This window comes from Gossypium hirsutum, chromosome A12 (assembly GCF_007990345.1).
Source record: "Gossypium hirsutum isolate 1008001.06 chromosome A12, Gossypium_hirsutum_v2.1, whole genome shotgun sequence".
Lineage (NCBI taxonomy): Eukaryota > Viridiplantae > Streptophyta > Magnoliopsida > Malvales > Malvaceae > Gossypium > Gossypium hirsutum.
In genome coordinates, this window is record NC_053435.1 from 109256943 (window position 1) to 109273013 (window position 16071).

General features: G+C 34.7%; 2 protein-coding genes across 5 annotated transcripts; both read right to left on the minus strand.

The window, feature by feature from the left end:
* Window positions 1-118: 118 nt before the first annotated feature.
* On the minus strand, window positions 119-6097 carry LOC107939300 (uncharacterized). 3 transcript variants are annotated; one of them, XM_016872615.2, is made up of 13 exons: window positions 5578-6097; window positions 5231-5366; window positions 4832-4968; window positions 4422-4623; window positions 4010-4248; window positions 3786-3897; window positions 3438-3582; window positions 3106-3248; window positions 2799-2968; window positions 2149-2445; window positions 2007-2062; window positions 1602-1816; window positions 119-1393 (listed from the first exon to the last, which is right to left on the minus strand). In XM_016872615.2, exons 1-13 carry the CDS (start codon window positions 5782-5784, stop codon window positions 225-227), a joined length of 3228 nt encoding a protein of 1075 aa, XP_016728104.1. In that variant the 5' UTR covers window positions 5785-6097; the 3' UTR covers window positions 119-224. The 3 variants fall into 3 exon arrangements, with proteins under 3 accessions (XP_016728104.1, XP_016728105.1, XP_016728106.1); XM_016872616.2 differs by lacking the exon at window positions 5578-6097 and having other exon boundaries at window positions 5199-5366; XM_016872617.2 differs by lacking the exon at window positions 5578-6097 and having other exon boundaries at window positions 4422-4643; window positions 5199-5366.
* A 2086-nt stretch (window positions 6098-8183) lies between these two features.
* On the minus strand, window positions 8184-14769 carry LOC107939280 (homeobox protein knotted-1-like 6). Of its 2 annotated transcripts, none has more exons than XM_016872586.2 (5): window positions 14281-14769; window positions 13690-13806; window positions 13492-13603; window positions 8578-8801; window positions 8184-8485 (listed from the first exon to the last, which is right to left on the minus strand). In XM_016872586.2, exons 1-5 carry the CDS (start codon window positions 14578-14580, stop codon window positions 8327-8329), a joined length of 912 nt encoding a protein of 303 aa, XP_016728075.1. In that variant the 5' UTR covers window positions 14581-14769; the 3' UTR covers window positions 8184-8326. The 2 variants fall into 2 exon arrangements, with proteins under 2 accessions (XP_016728075.1, XP_040939809.1); XM_041083875.1 differs by having other exon boundaries at window positions 8184-8501.
* Between the last annotated feature and the right edge of the window lie 1302 nt (window positions 14770-16071).

The following is a 16071-nucleotide window of genomic DNA, read 5'->3' on the forward strand; positions in this document are numbered from 1 at the left end:
AATGGGTTCATGCAGGCCTTATAGTGGGAGCTCACAAGGAGAGTTCACGGTTATAATTCGTATATACCCCAAAAGTAATCATTTATATAAATATTCATTTGTTCCCTTCAATGAGACATATCGGAAAAAAATTCCCATTTAAGTTATCAAATAAACAGTAAAAGAGTTCGAAGAATGGGGTTGTCTCAGCTATAAAATATATATAAATATAAAAGGTCATGTGGTTACATTCTTGGGTTCGACGCAAAAATGGCTTCCAAGTCTTTGTACAACCCTTTTGATTTGGACTTTGACTTGTAATCTAAAGAGGAATCTAAAGAAGAGCTGCCACTCCTTTTTGTTCCCCACAACCCACTCCATTTGCTTTTGCTGCTTGAAGGATCTGTTGGAGCTTTGCTTCCATCTTTACTAAAGCTAGCCTTTGCCATTTCCCTTAGTTGTCTTGGCCATGCTCTCTCTGAACTGCTGCTGTTCCTATCACATGGTAAACCTGTTGTACTTGTATCCATGCATAATCCAAATACTGGGAATTTGCTCTCAAAGCTTTTCATCAGTTTCTGAGGGACGAAATATAGGAGAAACCCAACTGATGCTATTTTCAAACCTGTGAAGAACCTGTTCTCACTGGTGTCTAGTTGCTTTGTTTGTTCATACAAAGCATACCCTTCAGCACTCATTTGTGCTAAGAACCCAATCAGGAATAAAGTAAGCATGAAGATACCGATTGTTGTTGAAAGTTCCTTGTCCAACAGAACGAAACAAGTAGCAAACATGGCCACTTCGCATGAAAGAGAGATGATCTCAACTAACTGTACCTTTTTCTTTATGAAAGGCTTCTTCAGAACAAGGAAGAATAGCTGAAAAGAGGTAAGGCATAGCAAGATAATTATTGGAGTCTTAGATGAGGTGTTATTATTATTCAAGTAGGCACCTGCTAAAATTCCCAGTGTAGCTCTTCTTGCAGATTCTAACATGGTGTAGTATATTCTGAGTATTCCAAACAATTTCTGAATAAAAGGTGCTTCAGCATCTTCTGTTTCATCATCTGAAGCAATGATAGGACCACCTTGCCTGCTGAGATTGCTACCGGATATTTGTGAGACCATATATTTCGGAGGACCTCTTAAATCTTCGAATAGAGGGCCAAACATGGTTAGATAAACAGAGTTGGCTTCATTTTTCCAAGTCCACTGGCCTCTTTTCCCAGGACCAAGAGTCACTCGGATGAGTTCTTGATACCAGTGAAATTGCTGACCTTCTCGATGGACTTCCTTGTATTGAAGCAGCTTTCCAAATGTAATTCCAACCGACAGGAACAAGAATAATGACAGCAGTAGGAAAGCCACAACACCAAGTAACAAAATGCCAACTACAACTCCTGATGGTGTTCCTCCTTTAATCATAAAAGTTCACAAAATGAGCGACTAAGATAACCAATATGTAAATATGTCATGAATTCACTTTAGTTTTGATGCAAATCAGTACTGCTTCCTACAGGATTTGGTATTAGGAAACAAGGATGTATAGAAACAAGATTCAATGTAAAGGATAGCAAATATAAAGCTATGTAGCAGTGGAGGGGAAGTTTTTAATTAAGATACCTGCAACTAGAGCAGCAGCAGCGTGGCAGATACAAGGTAGTGCAACAATTACGAGAAATATCTCGAATCTAGGAAATATGAGTGCTCCATAACTCCCCTGCTTTTCGGAATCTCTCTTCTTGTATTTGAGAATGAAAAAGAGAAAAGCATGCAACAGTATCAAACTACCACCAATTACAGCTAACCAGAACATGCTTCTATCAAAGTTCCTCCACCTGCTCAGATGAGATAAACAGGATATATGATCAATATGTGATCAATCACAGATACAAGGCACGGATTGTTTAATTAAGCACATATATCCATAATCAGCAAAGTAGTTTTTGAGATGTTCTTTCAGCAAGATCCATTTAGAAAGTGAAGAATTTGTTCGATACACTACAGAAAAAATGCTAACCAACTTACCCATTTGAATGCAGTCCATCCGAAATATATTCTGCTTCTGGTATAATGCTTTGGCTCTGCTCAATTAAATGCACATCTGTTACTTGAAGGTGTTCTTGTAACCTATGATATTTTATAATGAGAAAAAACAGTGATTTCTGACCTCAAAAAATGATCTGTACTCTACTGGAGTAAGTGGTGAACCATATACTGCAGCTGCTATTTTGTTCAGTTGAAAACTACGGGAGATTATCCTATCATAAGTTCGGGAAAGGAAAGAATTTGAAGTTCCGGTGGGGCTTGAACCCATCATGACTGGCTGAACATGCCCAGTTTCCCATGGGAGACTAAAATAAGGAATGCTCCACTCTATACTCCTTGCAAATTCATAATATTCCACCGGCAATGTTACTGGTAACCACCTAGACAGTGCAAAAATCTGAATGTGGCATGCACTTCTCTGTAGAAAAGAAAAACATAAGAATAAAATTGTTGGTAACATTTTTTTACATATACTTTTGAACTTGCTAATTATGAGAGAGCATCAATATTCTACTCCACAATCCATACATGAAATTTTTTGTTGGTCTAGAACTCATGAAGCTTAATAAATTAATAAATGACTGATTAAAAACATGGGGAAATGTTTGTTGGCATGAAATCTTATGTATAGTTAAGGAAAATAGTAGGAAAAGTACCCATGTCTGTATGGTCCTTCTAGTATGGCACATAGAGTTATGCATCATGGTTTCATGGCGAGTTATGAGGCGTGGAGATGAATAAGAAAAAGCTGAGAAGTGTGAGGTATCTTACAAAGAGAATCCTTGTAGGGTTAGAAGACAAAGATGAAGATGGTCTTGAAAATGCCCCAACCGATTGAAGGCTTGCAGTTGACATGGTCAGAAGCCCCGCAGTGAAACAGGTGAGCAAAAATATGGCAGTTACAAATATGGACATCACAGAAGAAATTACGGGTATAGTATCTGCATAAAGTTTGTGTAACAGACATTAGATTAGAGAGACAAAAAATGGTCAGCAGCCACAACAACCTCACGAATGTAAAATTTTCAGACCGAATGAATTAGTAACAAGAAAAGATTAAGTGGAAAAAAATCCTTACAGTGCCTGACTCGAAGAACATTAGATGCCAAATTTTTATTTCCAGCAACATCCCCAGTTACATTCTCAGGGACACTGACAGAAACAACATCATCATCTGCTTGTATTGCTGCTGCATATATGCTTCTACTAATTTCATGGAAGCTGGAACGCGTTCAAAGCAAGGAAAATAAGTTAGTCCATTGCTGATAAATAATATATTTTCAATCTTATTTTCCTTCAATAACATGTAAGCTGAGAGCACAAGTACATATTTATTGAATTTAAGTTTCTTTCTAAGCTGTTCCTTATTTTCCTACATAAACCAGTGCATAAAGGTCTGTAATTTCTTGCCTCTGCAATCGACCTCCGGAGATGGATATCAATGATGAATTAAATCCAAAAACAGGCTTCATGAACTTTATCGAAATTGGTATGTTGTCTTCTCGTGTCCTCATACGACATGTTGTGCTTAATCTCACAGCAGTCCTCTGAGAATCTAGAGATTACATCTATATCCATATCAGTAGGCAGTTGTACATCTAATTAATAATATCATCCACAGTTAATGTTAATTAACTCCATGAAATATAGAAAAACTCTCCTTAATGAAGAGAAATGTGGAAACACTCAAAAGTAAAAGTTCATCCTCTATGAAATATGAAATCTCTTTATCATTTGCTTTAGAATTGTAACATGTACCATAAAGGAAAGTAACAGGTGCAACTGGAGAAACCGGAGTCCCTTGTCTGCTTATTGTAGAGTTTGCATCGAAGCTTATTGTTATTATAGCAATATTGGATATATTAGCAACCTGAACAGAAACAATGAAATTAAAAACAAAAAGGCAAAACATGAATCTACATTAATGAAGAGTCAAAAAGACAATTAGGTAAGTGAGGTAACTTTAGAACTGACTTACTAACCATAAAGCCGAATCTGCGATTCCCGTGGTTTTCTCCCGTAATAGGAAGAAGTGTACCCTTACTAATGCTCAGAGAACTTAGAATCTCTGTTGATGAATTGAGAATAGGAGCTGAGAAGTATAGGTAAACCTTAAGGTTATTATAATTATTAGTTGCCTGAATTGTTCTAGTTTCACTTCTTAGTTGAAGCAATTTCTCAGGAACATGAGCCCTCAGATCAACAAATACATTTCTTTGATCTGCGAAATATGACCAGCCATAAGCATGAAGTTGGAAGTTGGAAGTTAGAAGTTAGAAAATATAAACAATTTAGGAATAGTTTTGAAGGAAATTTAATATGAAATTTATAGACACTAAATGTGTAATAATAATAATAATCATAATAATAATAAAACAAGAGAAGAAAACTCACCATAATGCACATAGAAACTTGAATTTTGTGATCTAGCAAAAGGGTTCCCAGCAGCATCAGTGCAAAAATTCGTATCCATTACCAATACCAATCTTCCATACCGAGAAGCAGATGATATGCTCACAAGAAGCAAATACTTGAGGTTTGGCTCCACAACGGTGAGCGATGATGGTACAACTTGGCCAGCACCATAAACAAGCAACTGCCAGGAGATGTGTTAGTCTGTTAGATAAGAGGAAAAAAAACAACAACAAAATGAATGACCTTGTGAGCATACATTGCTGTTGATGAATTAGTAGATGGAAAACAAAGGGGGTTGTGCACTGAAAAACAACGATAACAAATGTACAAAGCACGAGAAGAAAAACAACAAAATTTAGAAATTTAAAAGGTTAAGGCCATCTACTTACGTTGCAATCATTTACAGATGAACATCTAAAACCTCCGCCACCAGAACAAGATTCAGTGAAAGAAATATTTACAGAAACATTTAGAGCATTTGTGAAAGGTGTTGATGAGGTTATATATGCAGTGGGAGGGACCGTGTCTGCAAAAAGTAAGGTCCAATTGAACTTAGTTAAGGACACTATAATTATTCAAGATTGGAATAACTGAACAATCTAAATATAAAAAAAACAAACAGAGATGATTTAAAATAAAATTTGAGGCTAACACATTTCATTTCTAGTCTGCTGAACCATGCTTTGAAGAGTTTCATGGTATGAGCAAAGTTGATTATATTACAGATTTATGGTAGATAAGAGAAAAGATTATTACAAATTATAAAGAATAAAGGAAGGTTTCTTAACCAACAGTCCAATTATAGCTAGTGCAGGCAGCTCCTTGAGAGCCATTAACGCAGACCCTAAATGAGTGGTTTCCATCTTGCAAGCCTGAGTACAATATCTTTCTACCTCCACAATCTGAAGCAGAACTGTCATCCAACTGCATGCATGGCATAATATGAAAGGAATTAGCTTTAGAAAAAGGGATTTCAGGGCCCCTTTACCACTAATCCAAAATAAAAAAAAGGCAATTCCTTTTATCTCATGCTCCATTGTAGCAGGCTACTCCTTGGATAAATAGAATACAATTACAAACTGCAAAAAAGTCATGAAGTGGAGTTAAGCAAAAGTAGAAATCATAAGAAGGCAACCTTGCAAGTGATGCTACAATCAGAGCAAGTGACATTGGCAGCTCCAAGAACTTGAAATACAAATTTGGCTGAGTTGAGGTGTGAAAATGGATGAGGAGCCTTTAAGAACTTTAAAGTGAACTGAGAATCATCACAGTTCCCTTTGAAACTCAAAACAGAAAATACCAAAGAAAGCAAAATCAGACATGACATGTTGAAGAAACCCATTGCAGAGGGGGACTCCAGAGTCTCCAGACTGAAGTCTCAAACACGTACAGTAGAGGTTAGATTTCATTAGAAAAAAAGAGGCATTGTGGTGGGGTCTGACTACAACGTTAAAACAAAGAAATGAATGCACTAATCATAGATAATAAGGGTGGGAAAAATGTGGTGGAGATACAAGGAAAAGAGAAGAAAGAGATTTTAGAAAGTGAGTGATTGTAGTGGTTAATAAATTTCCCAGATTAAGCACAATGCACATGAACCTGACACTCTAGGTCAGGTCGTGTTTCGTGAGATAAGAGAGATTCCCCTCCCCCCCCCCCCTCAAAGATTTGTTCTAAAGTAGGGCACACACCTCTACAGTAATTATTCACTGCTGTTTCCTTACTGTTACAAGTCTTGACGTCAGGAGGGGCCTAGTGAAAGATATTATAATTTTGTTGATGTATTTCTGGGTATGTAATAGACATTAAACTGTCATGAATATCCATGGTGAAATTCAGTAATGTATTTGCCATACAGCCTAATAATGGGGAGCTGACGTCGAAAAAAGGCTTTAACAGTGTGAATTAGTGTATTAAATTTTCAAGAAATTATATAGTAATAATCACTTGTAGAATTGAATTCAATGCTATATTGTTTTCCAGTTTGCATCCTTGAATTTATTTGTCAGTGTTGATAAGAATTTTGTACTCCACTTTGCCTCTTACATAGGGAACTTTGACTCAGTAGAAGCAATTTATTATTTTTCCTTCAATGGAAGTTGATCATTTGCCAATTCCTTTTCATAAAATACATTATTAATAATTAAATATATATACCAGGATACATGCAGCATATAATAACATTTGGGTTCATAATAGTTCAGCTAAGCGCAAAACGAGATTATTCTTTTGAAAATAGGCATATATCGCAGAAATCAAGATTTTAAAATAGGCAATTGCTTTTCGAAACTGATTCAGGGTACCATCACTTTCAGCAATGAATTTAAGAGAGGAAAAAAGGGGGGTTTAACGAACAACGAAGTGTAGGCGTCGTCTGGTCTGTTTTGGTGAGTCAGGCCCCACAATAGAGTAGGAAAAAGGGCAAGAAAACAAAAGTGAAATTGAGGGTATCCATCATGCAAAATTGACAAATGCAGCAGCAGTTTCAAATAAGATGAAGGGTTTATTTGAAGCTCAACCTCAAATACATTATCTCTTTTGGATTTGGCCTTTCCATTCTTCTCCCATCACTCTGTCACAAGTAGAACAGAGAGAATATGTATCACACATGCCAAAAAGATGAGAATAACTTTTACAATGAAGAAATGGGACTCGTATCAGATGGAAACAAAACAGGGCAAACCAGCAAGCTGGGTTCAACAATTGAAGTGTTAATAATAATAAAAACACCATAGGCTAGGTGTAACATTATTAATATCTTGAGAATGGGATAAAATACAATAACTAGCAGACAATATGATAGCTATCCAAGAGGACCAACACTTGAACAACTGGCAAACATACATGGCTTAGCCAACTATCCAATCAAATCATGTGCAAGAAGAGGCCTTAAGCCCTGATGCTCTCTAGTATAGGGCTGTATTGAAGTTTTCAACAGAAACCCAAAAGTACTTCAAGCTCAACCTACTACCACTAGGACAAAATCTCAGATCCTTTCAGCCCATATCTCTTGCGTATATCCCCTTTTTTTTTTTGACGGGACCCGGGGGGGGGGGATATTTCAAAAAATACTGAATGGAGTTATTGAATAATTCAGTATTTGATGGAGAAAAGTAGCAGCAGTACCTGACAATAGCTCAACTATATCAGCTGCAGCACAGGAATTGCTCATACCCAAAAGAAGAAAAAGGAACAAAGGGACAGTTTCAGGCCCACCACCAGCAGCTGCCACTTGCCCCTACTCTCACACGTGAATGCTTGCTGCTACCCTCTCAAATTGCAAACAACAACTAATTCCCTGATTCAAGTACAGAAAGTTAACTCTGCTACATACCTTATAACATCTTTAAGTGCTCTTTTTCTCGGAAAATTTATACTAATCACACTTGATGATCTCCTTAGTGAAATAAGTGATTGATAGGAGAGCATAGCATAGCTCTGGTTTTTAATGATTGATGTATGAGTCCCACTGGACACAAAAGTTCCATGTATAATTGCCATATATACTTTCCTGCCATCCTTAATTGGAAATAACAAAGATTGCATATGTATATACTGGCAATACATAACCAAAATAATAGGTTTGGTGTCAACTCAGATGTGGTCAAATGTAGCAAACCTCACTTTTTAGCATCCATAATTGCAACTTGGACCTTAGAATTCTGGAATACTATAGATCTCAACAACAGAATTTGAGCTTTTCAAATTCTCTTAATTTGATCCATTTTGAAAAGGGACAAATAAAGAAGAATATTGTGTATCACAAATATTATTAATTTCAGTTGGAATGAAGCCAGACTAGAGCACCAAATTAAATACACGTTGAAACGTTTTGATAAACATAAAAGTTGAGGATGAATAATATACAAAGTGCGAATCCCACCTTATACATTCATGGAAAACGGTCCATATAAATTGTCCATAATTGCGATTTGCATGTTCCCCGAAGGTTTCCAATGTCGTTTCCTTTGATTTATAAACCAGTTGTTTATCTGTTTCTGGTCCAGTCCTGTTGCTTCAGCTAGACCAACCTTGTCTGCTTCCTGTGTGATTGAATTTCTATCAATGATTTTTTTTTCTAATTGGATTTATTAAACACTAATCCATGAAATGAAATGAAGTTACAATGATTTACCGTTGGATATGGCCATTTATAGTGAAGATCCCACCAGTGAAGCAATATTTGCCTTGCATCTCTAGGTAGTTTGCCTTTCTTTTTGTGTTTTGAAAATTCATGCTTAAGTGTACTAATATAACCACTATATTTCTCCAAGAGTTTGTCTTTGAGTTGAGGGTCTCCATTTTTGTGATAATCATGGGGTACCATCTCACCTCCACTTAAGTCTTCTTCCGATGACCCTGTAGATCATCAAATCAGCACAAAGCTTACCCTCACAAGAGGCACCACTATATAACATGTTCTCATTTAAACAAAACATTCTAAGATACTACCAACAACAAAAGAAATAAACAGTCGTGCAGCTTAAATTCCCCTAGGAAACAAAACTAAACACATTCAAGCATTGTTATAAACCTTCCCCTAACTCGAACAAAATGTGAGCTAAGTTATCAAAAAAGGCTAAATGGCAAAAACCCAAAAAAGTGCAATCTCACAGCTCCCACACTAGGAGGCCCAAGTCCATCAAAAGCAAACCAAATAAATAAATAAATAAAAAGGTCCATTATTACTTTGTAGGTAAAAGACAAACCCAAATGAGGCTGAAGACAGAAACCACATGGAGGAGGGCAAGAATCCATGCCATGTCCTACTTTTTCATTTTCTAGATAAGAAAAACTGCAGAGGAGAGGGAAAATAAAAAGATGCAGGCTAAGTTAGGTCGTATCCAAGTCAGAGCTAAGACTGGAATTATTTTTACACAGCATCTGGGACAGTTAGGGTACAATAAAAAAGAAAAGAAAAGAGACAAGAGTCGGAGAGAGTGGTGCACCGTGCAGTGCAGTGCTGTAGTAACTAGTAACCCGCAAAGCACGCACTGCTTTTGGAGTTTTGGTATTTCAAACTTCAAAGCGTCTGTCAAACACTCTCTCAGTCATGGGTTTTCAGTTGAGAGAGAAAGTTCAACCCTATATTTAAGTTAAGTAGTGCTTTTATTAAGCAGCCAGCCAGCTTGACAATTCCCACATCATAGGGAAATGGGTAAACTTTTCTTCTTACGCCAGGAGATGCATGGCATGGGGCTACTATGTCGACGTTTTCCTCTGTGACCTAAGGAATTGGCTATTGCAATTTGCAGCAGTAACAGCGGGGGGATCATCTTCCACCTTTCGCCTCTTTTCAATTATTTACTTTGTTCTCCTCTAAAGCTTTAGTGGGTACCAGTAGTAGTTACAATCTCCCATCTTTCAGCTAAAAAGTTCAGTTTATAAAATGGGCATGCCATAAAAGAAAAAGAAAGGTTTAATATGCTGATGCAGGAGAGCAATGATCTAAAAGAAAAAACATTTCATACATGACTGTTCTCAGAAAAGAAAACAAATTGGTTGAGTGGATGAGTCAGAGAGAGATTCTTACGACCTCCAAACAATGACACGAGACATGACCTTATTTTCATTTCGTGCCTGACAGCTGAAATATATGAAGGCATGAAAAATTATCATACATATAAAACAAAGCTGTAGATAGCCCTGGTACTATTGTATACCACTCTTTAACTCATTTATAGCAATACTATTGCCTATTGGTACAATAACTCATGCTATGCCTTGCCAAGCAAAAGCAGCTACTCAGCTTTGGACAACAATCGTAAGAGTAGTTTATGACGTGCCTCAAAACTTATTTAAATAAAACAAGGGAACAAACCATTGCTTTCTTTTTTTATTATTATCCTCCTAAACTTATGCAAATAAACCATTGCTTTCACTAAAAAATCTCATGTACACTTGTTGCATAACAGACACAAATTTCCCTGCAACCCACGAAATCAATCAACCTATTTTATCTATGAAAATAAACAGTATAGTTGGTGTTACTGAGAAACACAAACGAGCTTAAATGGCATTTCTAGAACAAATATATATATACAGTCAGAGATGAAAAAAAAGGAAGTCGTCTTTCCTAACTTGCTGAAAAGGTTGCATAACATACAGCAAATAGGGTTATAAAAGAAACTACCGGAGGAGTGACAGTACTCAAAACCCCTATTAATCTCCTATACATTATGGTTGTGTAAGTGTGATAAGGAACCCCTGCTCAAAAAGTAGACAAGAATGCATAAAAGAACCTTAAGGAAAAAGGTTCAATTAATATTAAGAGAATTATGGTTTAAAAGCATAAGGCATGTTGAGATATGTCAATAATCATAAATGACCAAAATTGAGCGTATGCATAATGCATGTTGAGATTTGTACAAAACGATATAATACATCTACCAATTTGCAAAATAGGGAAATCCTTACACGTCATAATTTTGTAAATTATGTTGTTTTGGAAATATATATATGACTAATACTTAATCCCCTTTACCAAAAACATATTGAATGTTGTTAATACTCTACATATCGTAATTAAGGGTTATGTTACTTAAATTTAAATGTGAATATCAAATATGAGTATGTGATTAATATAATATTATCAATTATTTTTTCTAGTCATCAGGGAATCACATCGCATACCCATATGTGAAAAGGTGTTTCAAACATGGATATACTCCAAGAAAAACAAAAGTAGAAGGGTATTAAAAGGGTAACATTTGCACAGCTACAGCGTGGTATCTATCCACTAGAAAAGCATGTAGTGAAGGGATCCTAATGTCGCAAAAGAAAACCCAAAGAACCACTTAATCATGCAATTAGCAGGGAAGGTACATAAAGCCTGCCAATGAGCTTCAAGAGATTTAACCGATCATATGCTTCAACCAGAATGTGTTGTTTCAAAAATTGAACTTTATTAGGTTCACGCATGCCTGTTCCTAACATATATTTATTGCTAGTTCTCCCCATCATATCCTCGTACTCAAACCAAATCCATAAACTCCGAGCTGCACAACTAAAAGTAGCATGCAATAAAGTACCTTTCTCTTTAACTGATGCTAAAAATAGCTTCAGACAATACAATATGGGTGCCATTGTCGCCTTGACCACACAAAAAGTATTAGTAAACAAACACTTTGGAGACAAAGTCTATCTGTACCAAGTGCAAAAGACTGTCAACAGACTGTTTTTTAAATAACAAAAATAGCCTTAAAAGTAGTAAATCAGCATCAACTAGTTCAATTAAACGGAAATGAAGATTGGATCAATTCCCCCACAAAATAAAATACAATATTTTGGAAACCTAACACTTGGTACTTGATCTGTTGATATCTTGCGTTATCACAAGATTCTATTAGTCATCTATGATCTATCTGTATAGAATAGATGATGAGGATGCTCATAGAGAAAGGGCGGTTTCTTTTACGTCTGGTTTCATTTTATACCCCACAAAACTGCCTGAATCTATTCGTTTCAAGTACAAGGAAACATTTACCAGTTCCAGACCAATCTTTACAGTATTAGTGCAGCTCATGCACTGCACCATCAAACAAAACTGAGACATAATAATAGGACACTGCCATTACAATTATAAAGCAAAATGAAGCAAGTAATAGAACCTTATGCATGTGCCTACACAGCAAAAACAAATAATTGCTGAACTATCCCATAAAATAAAAAGGGGGACGGGGGTATTATTAGTGGTTTTATTTTAGGATGCTCCACGGCTCCACCAATACTGGAACTAAATAAGAAGAGGGAAATGTTTGTAATGGCTATTAATGTGTGATAATAATTTAAGAGTTGCATTCTCGGACAATATTTCATAATTACTTGAGGGTTGCATGTTTGTCCTAGTAAAAAAGATGCATTCCATGAGCCAACGGATGCCTCAGCTTATGCACTCTATATTTTGTTACCAAGAAAAACTTCAAAGTTGAATTTTTCACCTTTTGAATGCAGTTTAAAGCAAAATGCGGCTAGGTGTAACCATAAAATATAAAGAAGAAAACCCGTTTCCCTTCTCATACTAACTGATTATATTAAAAAATGAACAACCATTACCATACATATAGGACGATTAATCTTGTCTCTGTATTTGCTAGTAAGAGACTAATATCAAGGTTCCATAGAACTTAACATATGGAGGATTCTATATGCAACCTCTAAGTCTAAATACAATCACAACACCCTAACTAATAACATAAGCCCTTCATGTACACGAAAGTGGTTAACATCCTAATGGAACTTGTTATGATCATCTAGGAAAATTAGCAACTATCTTAATTAAACACATACGGTATGTCCCATAATCTATGGTAGCCTTCACGGTTTGAATTGGAGATAGACTTCGTTATTATTTTTTAACAATTAGGAGTGGAGAATGGAGTTACTTATATTAGATCCAAATATTCATGCCTACAACATAACATTCTTACTACTAAGTCAAGAGTTTGTTGACTAAACTACGCTATTATAAAACTCCATATATATATATATACGAGTAATTAGTTCCGAAGGTTAAATAATAGAAACAATATTGAACTTAGATATCAAATTAAAAAGAAATTTAAAACATTTCTTATTTATTTTTAAGCACTATTAGAAGCAAATCCGAGAAAAATGTGTTTCTAATTATCACTGGTAATGAACAGGCATATTTTGAAAATTAGAAACATTTATTTACTTGAACAAAATTAAAAGAAAAAAAAGTAGCCTTAGCTAAAGAAAAACAGCTCAATATTCCTTGAGTTCATTCAAGGCAGGCTGCTAAAATGCACTAGGTTTTTCTACTAACTTGCGCCTATATGACATCATGTAACTGGGAGGTCTCTTTACACATGGTAGAATAACAGGCACAACTTAGCAAGATGGATGCTTAAAATAAATAAAGAAAAAGAAATGAAGGAAGAGCACAAAAACCAACAAACTGGTATGGAAAAATCGAAAACTGAAACATAATGCAAAAGTGAATAAAATAAGAAAGAAACTGATCGTCATCATATATAATAATTAAGTTAATGCTACTTGAGAAAATAGTATAGTAGTTAATAATTACCATTGCAGAGATGAGAAAGCTGCATTTGAATACTGTTAAGAAACGTGGTGGCTTCATCAAATGGCTTTGACAGATCTGATTTGAACTTCACCAACATTTCGCAGTAAGTTTCCTTCAAAAAATTTCAAGTCACGGATTCAAACAAAGGCCTGAAAATAGATGGATGGTTTTTGAGAGTAAAGGAAGGAAAGGGAAGACCATGAAGTGATCAAGCTGGGGATCCGCATCCACGCTGCACGGAACTAAGTCTAAGCCTCTTTCATCGGCTCCGCCCATTTCATCTAAAATTGTCGCTATCGCCGGCGGTGTCCCCACCTACATCATGTGAAAATTAGTATAAGAAAAATTAATCTCTTGCTTGCAAACTGAACTATTGTGCAAGATGATTCAAGCTATAAAATGAAACTATAATCAACAAGTTCAAAAAAGAATAAGAGGAATAGAAATCCTAAAGACGGCGGGAAAGTTGATGCATGTTTAGAGCTAAGAAGTAGTGGTATTATTATATAATAAGAGAAAAAAATTTAGCAAGAAGAGGATCACATGCAAGTGTTAAAGCTCATATAATATAATTATTAAGAGTAAACTTATTAAACTGAAACCAAACCTGAATTCATAAGCTTAGCAGAATCTAAACTGCTAAAAGTAACTATAATTTTGTTGCAAACGAGGTAGATATATTAGGAGTTATAATTAGTTAGCCTTGTAAAATTCAAGGTAGATATACGAACGAGGGGTTTTCTTCCTCAGCATCCAAACAAATAGTATTATGTTGAATTAATTATCTACCTTGTGGCAATCTATATGGGCTTGAAGTAGTTTAGGGTAAAGAGGGTGAGAGGCAATTTTAGCCCTAATAGCAGTACTTGAAAGCCGGTCATCTTCAAAACCAGCTCTTGGAATCTCAGCAATCACTGAATCAGCATCGGATATCCCAGGTGACGACCCAGATAACCCAAACACGTGCTCCTCAAAGGCAGGTGGCTGAGTCGAGTAGTTTACAACAGGAAGATAACTGAGTACGTTCTCCGGTTGGGTTGTCTCCATGGGGTAAACAACCGATGAATGATAACCGTAGTGTTCTTCCATGGTTTTGTTGGATTAATTGCTTTTGTGAGGAAGACGATCGATGATGAAGAAACAAAAGGAAGAAATAGTAGAGATGTGGAAGTGGAAGTCTAAGGAACCGTTCGTTTTATGTAAGTGAAAGAGATGAAGAATCTGAGATAGTGCTACAGTGGCAAGCTTTTTTTTATTAAGGAAAAGGGAATAACATGAAACCAGCCAAAGGCAATATTAGACAAGAAAAGATGGGATAATTAAAGCAATATATAATTAATAAAGAGAGGGACATAATTATTCGAATTTCCTTCAGCATTTTATAAATTGATTTAAGAATTATTCATTATAATAGCCTAAAGACTAAATTAATATTTTTAATATCTTATAATAATAAAAGGATTATAATTGAAAATGCTTAACGTTAAAAATCAAACACAATAATATGGAAAATAAGAGTCCGTTATATTCTGTAATTAAATATGTTGTAATACGAAATTCTCTACTCCAATTATTTGAATATCTGTCGATTTTGATAAAAGATATGTTGTTTACTAATTATAATTATTTTAGTTCAGTTTAATATCAAAACACAATAAAATAGTATAATACAAAATGGGAACGCTGCAACGTCCAATCACAGTTCAGTTAGTGCAACATTAAACTACTTAACACCGTGGATCAAAATGTTGAATCCCACTTCACTGTCTGTTCCGTAAAAATATCATAAAAGAGAGATTATTTTTTAAAGTTGATCTATTTTTATTGTTAAAATCTTATATATAATTATTTTATTATTTTATCAATTACATTTTTCTAACAAGAAAAATAAATAAAATTTTAATTAAAATAATTAATTTATTCTTTCATTTAACTAAATTGATTTATACATTTTTTATTAAAAAAATTATAATTTAACTTTTAATATAAATATTTCAATGCATACTCTCATTCTATCCTAAATTACCTTTTGTTACCTAAAAGGAATATGAAGCATTGGTTTTTGAATCCCACTTGCTTACAGCAACATAATTTTTTAATTTATTTAAAAGATACAAAATTCATTTTAAATATTTATTTTAATTAAAGAATTAGAATTAGGAGGGGAGAAAATTTTTATTAAATACACTGATTGAGTTACTTTTAATACACTTGTCAAGGTGCATTCTTATATAAAAATAATTAATTTATGAGAATGCATTATCATGGGGTAAATCTATAAATCTATATATAAAAGGAGGGGCTTACATCATAAGTGTCCAAGTTATACTTTTTTATAAAAGAATGTTCCTCTATTTTTTAGATTATATAATAAATCCTAGTTTTATCTTTATATCATACTTTTATGATTTTACTTCTCTAAAAGAAATTTATAAATTACTATTAATCTCTTAAAAAAATAGAACTTCACCCCTTAAACTTTATATGAAACATAAATATTATATTAAAATTGACTATCATATAATATATTAAACATAATAATTTTTTTATGGATAAAAGTGATGACTTATATATCTTAGA